At 40.1% G+C, this 6,934-nt stretch overlaps 1 protein-coding gene across 1 annotated transcript; it reads left to right on the top strand.

Moving 5' to 3' along the window:
- Window positions 1–555: 555 nt before the first annotated feature.
- LOC149152125 (uncharacterized) lies at window positions 556–1,203 on the top strand. The gene has a single exon (XM_089443378.1). The coding sequence runs from the start codon at window positions 556–558 to the stop codon at window positions 1,201–1,203; it is 648 nt and encodes a 215-aa protein (XP_089299504.1).
- Window positions 1,204–6,934: the final 5,731 nt, after the last annotated feature.

Here is a 6,934-nt window from a genome sequence, read left to right on the forward strand (position 1 = left end):
AGAAAATTATACCCCGAGAAGCGTTCCCCCATGAAATGCCTATCTTTCAATTGCAGAGGCATGGCTAGTGCCTCCAAGAAACTAGCCTTGCAGAGACTCTTTGAAGTTGAGTCGACTGACATTATTTTGCTTCAATAAACCCTCGGTCTGGCCGAGTACATTACCTGTTCTCTGCAATCTCTCGTCCCGCGCTAGAATTTTGTGGCTCTAGATGCTGTTGGGAGATTGGGGGTTTTGGCTATTGGATACAACCCTAGGTCCATTAGGGTTGATGCATCTTGGGGGGGTTTGGGATTCATGGGCATTGATGTTTTCTCTGCTGAACTCAGTAAAACCCTTCGGATCATAAATGTTTATGGACCCTGCCAACAGAGAGAACACTTCTCGCACCACCTCCTAAATCTCTCATTACTGGCCCCTAATCACATCATCATCAGAGGGGACCTAAATTTCTCCTTGGGTTTTATTGAATCCTGGGGGTCTTCGGCTCAGGTAGATGCTATAATAGGGCACATGACAAATCTTCTGGATTAGACCAATTTTATTGACGTCCCCATGCACAAACCACTCCCCACTTGGAGAAACAGGAGAGTGGGCGATGCTGCTTTGGCCCGAAGACTTGACAGATTTTTGATGAAGGGTCCGCTCATTCAACAACTCCATCATTATAAGCAATGGGTAGGTACAGGAGGTATTTCGGATCACTCCCCTATATACCTGGAAATCCTAGGTCCCCACCATAAGCCGAAAGCTCCCTTCAAATTCAATCACACATGGTTGCAGGACCCGGATTTCATTAAATTGGTATCTGACTTCTGGAATGCAAACCCCATCAACAGAGAGGAATCATTGGCAAAAGGGTTCTGCAAAAACCTAACCATGCTGAAACACATTGCTATCAATTGGGCCAAGGATAAGCAAAGCAGGGAAAATGCACAGCTCACCCACATTGAAGCTGAACTGAGCTCCTTATTGGATGATCGAAGTTTGGGTTTCATCTCAGGGGATGAAAAGGCGCGCTTGATCGAGTTGGAAAATCAAAAGGCCCATATACTCAAAGAGAGGGAGGAATCACAAAGACTGAGAAGCAGAGCCATTTGGCTGAAAGCTGGGGATGACAATACTAGATTTTTCAAAATTATGCAAAGGGACGAAAGGTTGCAAATACCATCTAGGATCTCCCTATTCCTAAGGGAGGCCTAGCTAACTCATTCAACAAGCTCTCCTGGCTAGGTACTTCGCACTTTAGGAACCTATACAGGAGCCCTCCCAGCACAAATCGGGTTGAGATCATAAATGAGGCAAATCATTTCCCTAGATTTGTCAATGAGGAAGATACAGAAGATATCTTTGCACCAATTACCACTGGGGAACTGGAAGGCACATTAAAATGGTTCAAGAAGGATAAGAGCCCTGGCCCGGACGGTTGGACCATTGAGTTCTATCTCACTTTCTATGAGTTCCTGGGGCCAGGCCTACTGAAGGTAGTGGAGGAAAGAAGAACTACTGGAACCCTATATCATGCCATCAACTCTACTTTATTGCCCTCATCCCAAAGTATGATTCCCCATCCTCTTTAGATGATTACAGACCCATATCTTTGGGCAACTATCTCTACGAGATCATCTCCAAGATTATTGCCAATCACCTCTGACCCATTCTATCTAGAAATATTTCTCCTCAACAATTTGCTTTTCTTGAAGATAGACAGATTCATGAAGCCATAAGATCGGCGCAAGAAGCTCTTCACTCTATCTGGTCCAAACATCTCAAAAGTATCATACTCAAGATCGACCTGTCTAAAGCTTTCAACCGAGTCAGCTAGCTTTACATCAAGATGCTTCTCATCCATCTGGGTCTCCCTCATAATTTCATCACCTGGAACATGGCCTGCATCACCACCCCCACTTTCAGCGTCCTCATAAATGGATCGGCCTCCCATTCCTTCCACTCAGAAAGGGGACTCAGGCAGGGTTGTCCCTTATCCTCCCTCTTCTTCCTTATTGTCATGGAAGGTCTAAGTCGATTAATTGCATCAGCTATGCGGGAAGGAACCCTTAGTGGCCTCAAGATCTCGGATGAATGCTACCTTAATAATCTATTATTTGTGGATGACGTACTTATTCTGCTGGATGGCAGCATCAGAGACTCCCTGTCTTTCTCTAGGATCCTTCACCTTTTCTCGACTGCCACTGGGATGCTTGTCAACCATCACAAATCCACTATCACTTTTGCTCGTACATCTGTCCATGAATCTCAATATGCTCACCAGGTATTCCCATACAGTATCCACCCACTGGAAAGAGGACTTAAATATCTGGGTTATTGGTTAAAACCCACCTGTCAGAAGATAGCAGATTGGGTCTGGCTCGTCACAAAATTGGAGAAAAGGCTAACCTGCTGGAGCCACAGATACTTATCCAGGGCGGGAAGGTTGGTGCTTATCAAATCGGTCCTGGAAGCCACCCCAGTTTTCTGGATGGCACTTGCTTGGATACCCAGGAATATCCTATCTCACTTACAGCAACTGTGCAACAGATATCTTTGGGCTGGGAATCAAGACAAAAGAATTTTTGCCTGGATCAGCTGGCAAAAGATTGCATTGCCAAAGAGATGGGGGGGATGGGGATTAAAAGACCTCCCTCTTTTTGCACAAGCCCTTGCAGCTAAAATGGGCTAGACCCTGCTAACGAGTCAAAATCTATGGACTCATATATCATATCATAAATACATCTGGCCTCAAGACATGATGGATTGGGTCAGACTGCCTAGTTGGCCGAGGACAGGTATCTCATCAATGTGGAAGGCTTTGCTTCATTCTCTACCTCTCATAAGAGACAATATGGTGTGGAGGATAAATGACGGATCCCTGGCTCGCATAGGACTGGATCCGTGGATCGGAAGTGGAGGTAGACATCTACTCTCACAAGACCTCATCAGGTATCTGCACTCCCAGGAGATCAGGGTGTTCTCACATATTGCTAATCAGTAGAACACAGGGATATTTGCACAAGCATGGAAATCAACTCCCCAAATAAATCTACCACCTAGATGGCACCAGGAATGGCACGAGTTCATAACAACGATATCTGAATCCCACATCAGAATCAAAGAGGGACCGGATGAATTAGTATGGAGCCAGGCCGAGAATGGCAAATATTCTCCAAAATGAGGATACATTTCTTTAAATCTACATAAGAAACTAGATTCAATTTCAAATTGGTGGAGAAGCATTTGGAAACTCATGGCTCCGCCGAGAACCAAATTATTTTTCTGGTGTATACTGAGAAACAAGGTGCCTACCGGGGAACAACTCACACATAGAGCCTTTCAAGGGCCCACCTGGTGCATACTGTGTAAATGCGCTTTCGAATCTACAGATCATCTCTTTCTGCGTTGTAGTATTATACTATCTCTGTGGAATTCCTTATCCACTTCGATCCGATATAATGGGCAATGGGAGGGAGATGACCTGAGCAGCGCATGGGATGTTTGGTCAAATAGACACAAGGGAACCAAGCTTCTGAACCTACCTGTACTTGTCAATTGGCACATTTGGAAAGCCCGCAACTGTCACATATTCGACAACAGACCTGCGCATTGGCCACAGATTGAGGCTGGGATAATATCTGCATATAGGGAGCTACCAGATCCCCCGCCTCCTAGAGAGCATCGACCACATCCACCTCCGTGCATTGATAAAAACTCTCCCTGGGCTTTCTTTGACGGGGCCGCAAACCAACATGGATGTGGCGGAGGATTCATTTTACATATCAATTATCAGCATCTCTATAAAGTCAAGATGGGTCTGGGTGTTGAAACAAATAATTATGCTGAGCTCATTACCTTGCGCCACCTTCTGCATTTCACTTTGGGACACCAGTGCACCAACATAAACATTTTTGGGGACTCAAAGATTATTGTCAATTGTTTCAATGGCATTTTTGATTGTCACATTCACACACTCAGCAACATTTTAAATGAGGTCAATATTTTCAAGACAGAATTTAACAATATCTCTTGCTCTCATATCTACAGGGAGCATAACAGCAATGCTGACAAATTATCCAAGGAGGCCACATTAATGCCCAGAGGCGAATGGGTGATTACCGAGCAGCGAGGGACAAATGAATACCAATATTACCACCCGCCATATATAGATCCAATCTATCAGAGGGACCCTGGTCATTGACCAAGCTATTTTAGGTTTTGTAAATTCTGAACAATATACAATATTTTTTTGAAAATTACTGAACAAAGTGTAAGGGCCCTGTGTGGCTCATGTATAGGCATAAATCAAGAATAATACATTTGATAGTATCCACAGCTGAATATAGCAGATCACCCTGCGAGGTGTATCTGGTTATAGTTCCCATAGCATTTTCTTATGATGATAGTCCACAGTGACATACAACATATGTGATAGCATCTACAATATGTAAATTTTCCTACTTAATGAAAGTTACGGATTTTTCCAGGGGAAAAAAACATCAAATTACATCTCTATAATATGGAATATGTGTGTGAAAGAGAAGGTGATACACAATTAAATTTAAATCAATGAGCAGGGAACAAGAAGACCATATCCTGCAAAATCGTAACATAGTTAATACCAAATTTAATGATAATAACAGTGGAATAAATGCAAAATAAATCATATTTACCTTTGCCCGAATTTTAATTGATAGAGCTCTGCATTCATGATCCAGGAAGCACTCATAAGAAAAAACATGCAAACTAACAATGATGTTATAGAAGTAGAGATCAATGGACGAAGAAGTAACTGGAAATAAAAAGGAAAAAAACACTTCACTACTGGTCATGCCCTCACTCACAAATTGGGCAACATTTGGGTAGGAAAATGTGGGACCTTTCTCCAAAGTGATGGTTGATTTTATAGATCTCTCTGGATGGCTTTGATCCCTCTTACAAATTTGATTAACGAATGCATGGCCATGGTTAAACAAATTTAACTTCTTAGGCAATTGTCTAACTACCAGGGAAATACAACGAGTCCATACATTATAATTTTTGACTTTTACATCTGTATGTTCTTATTGGAAAATAAAATACATATTTATTTCACTTAAATATATTTTCCAATTATTGGACAAAGATTTATCCATTTTTGTCCTTCTACATAAACTTGACAATGTTCTTGGCATGGAGTGATTCTCTTTTTAACATAGATGTCTCCCTTCATCATATTCCTCCATGGCCACATATTATATATGATATATGATATTCTTTTCTGCTCTTCTGGACATCTTCTGGGTCCACTTTATGGTTCAAGTCAACATTATTGAGTTGCTTTATTTAATTTATTTTACTTTTATTTTTTTACCCATGTCAAAGATATTCCCTTGTTGCAATAATAAAGGAATCACATTTACATTTGTCTTGGCACCAAGATGGTGCAAATTCCACTTTAATATCGATACAACCATTAAATGTAATGGTAGGCATATTAATGATTCCTTTCGTAGAAATATATATTTTGTATTTATAATGTAGTATTCCTTATGTGAACATCCAAATTAACCTTTATCATGAGAGAGAGTTTTGAAATTTCTCAAAAAATGAATGATAGTAAAGAGGACTTCCTTGATATAACTCTACCAACAATTACCAAAAAAGATTCACTTCATACCTCGAGGATGATATTCTGAAGAGTGGATTTGGATCCCTCTTCATCCCAAAAGAAAGTACCATTTTGAACTATAATAACAATCTCTTTGCCCTATGGTAACCTTTCAACTGCCTCAGGATCAAGCTCCTTGTTGAACATGTACTCGCCAAGTCTTTATCTGTATGTGCTTTATATGCATTATAAAACATTTCTATTTTGTTAAAATAAATATACATATCCAACATGCACGTTAGGAAATTGTTATATAGTATACATATATCATTATTGGCACTAAATTTCCTCGAAGATAATAATGTCCTTTGGAAGGGGCTTGACTTGCATGCTTGTACATTTATTGGCTTTCCATATGTTCTCATAATATATATAACACCAAAATGTTCAAGGGATTAAGGAAAGAAATGATTTTTCTTTTTAATACTAATATCATTTTGGTAACAAAACTTTGCATATATCTCTTGTTCAAACAAGAAGAACCTTCTCCTTTGAAAACATAATGTAGTCTAGTCTTCTTTGAAATAAGAATAATTTTTTTTTTTCCTTGTGCTTTTAGACTCATGAGGAATCAACAAGAGAGGTAATGCGACATTTACACCAATAGGAATAGGAGACAAAATGGACAAAAATGTTATGAGATAAAGAAAGTAGGAATTTCTTTTAATTACATGAGACTTCGTAGGATGAATCATGCTATATTCATATAAATGGAGCTGAGGATGGGAAGACACCTACAATGGCTTGTAGAACTTTTAAAATATTGATGTGTGTCGACAGGTTCCAGTTTTGGCAGAGTCCAATGGGTTGAATCTTCCAGCAAGGATTTTTGGAGTTTCTAACTAGTCGAAAGAAGGCATTTTCCTATTGGTTCTAGAGTTGCGATAAACCACTAGTCGATCCTATGGAATCCAATCAAATCCAAATATATTGTGAGATTGATTCCATTCTTTCTCCAGAGGATTTAGTTTCCTAAAGGATGATAATACTGGAGTTCTCTTTTTTAATTTGTTCTTTAAGGGGCCTCTATTTTCCTTTATCATTGAGGTCTCTTATGTTCCAGGAAAAAATCCTCATTTACAAGTAGATGAAGAAGGAGAAAACGACTTTGGGATTAAGTGTACTTTACCATATTTTTTCAAGTAGTTGCGAACTTCTGGACCAACTTCTTCCCTTTACTATTTGTATCATGCCCATATTTTGTAGTCGAATGAGTTTCACTGTCCCGGGGTTTAACATCACCATTTTTTAGAATGACTATGACTCTTTGCATCGTCAAGGTATTGTTGTGAA

The sequence above is a fragment of the Pinus tabuliformis genome, chromosome 9 (assembly GCF_031772625.1).
Source record: "Pinus tabuliformis cultivar Carrire ecotype Pingquan chromosome 9, CPIR1, whole genome shotgun sequence".
Classification (NCBI taxonomy): Eukaryota; Viridiplantae; Streptophyta; class Pinopsida; order Pinales; family Pinaceae; genus Pinus; species Pinus tabuliformis.

What these genes read in the sequence shown, in the direction of transcription:
- LOC149152125 (XM_089443378.1), top strand. Translation starts at nt 556, where the DNA reads ATGCACAAACCACTCCCCACTTGGAGAAACAGGAGAGTGGGCGATGCT.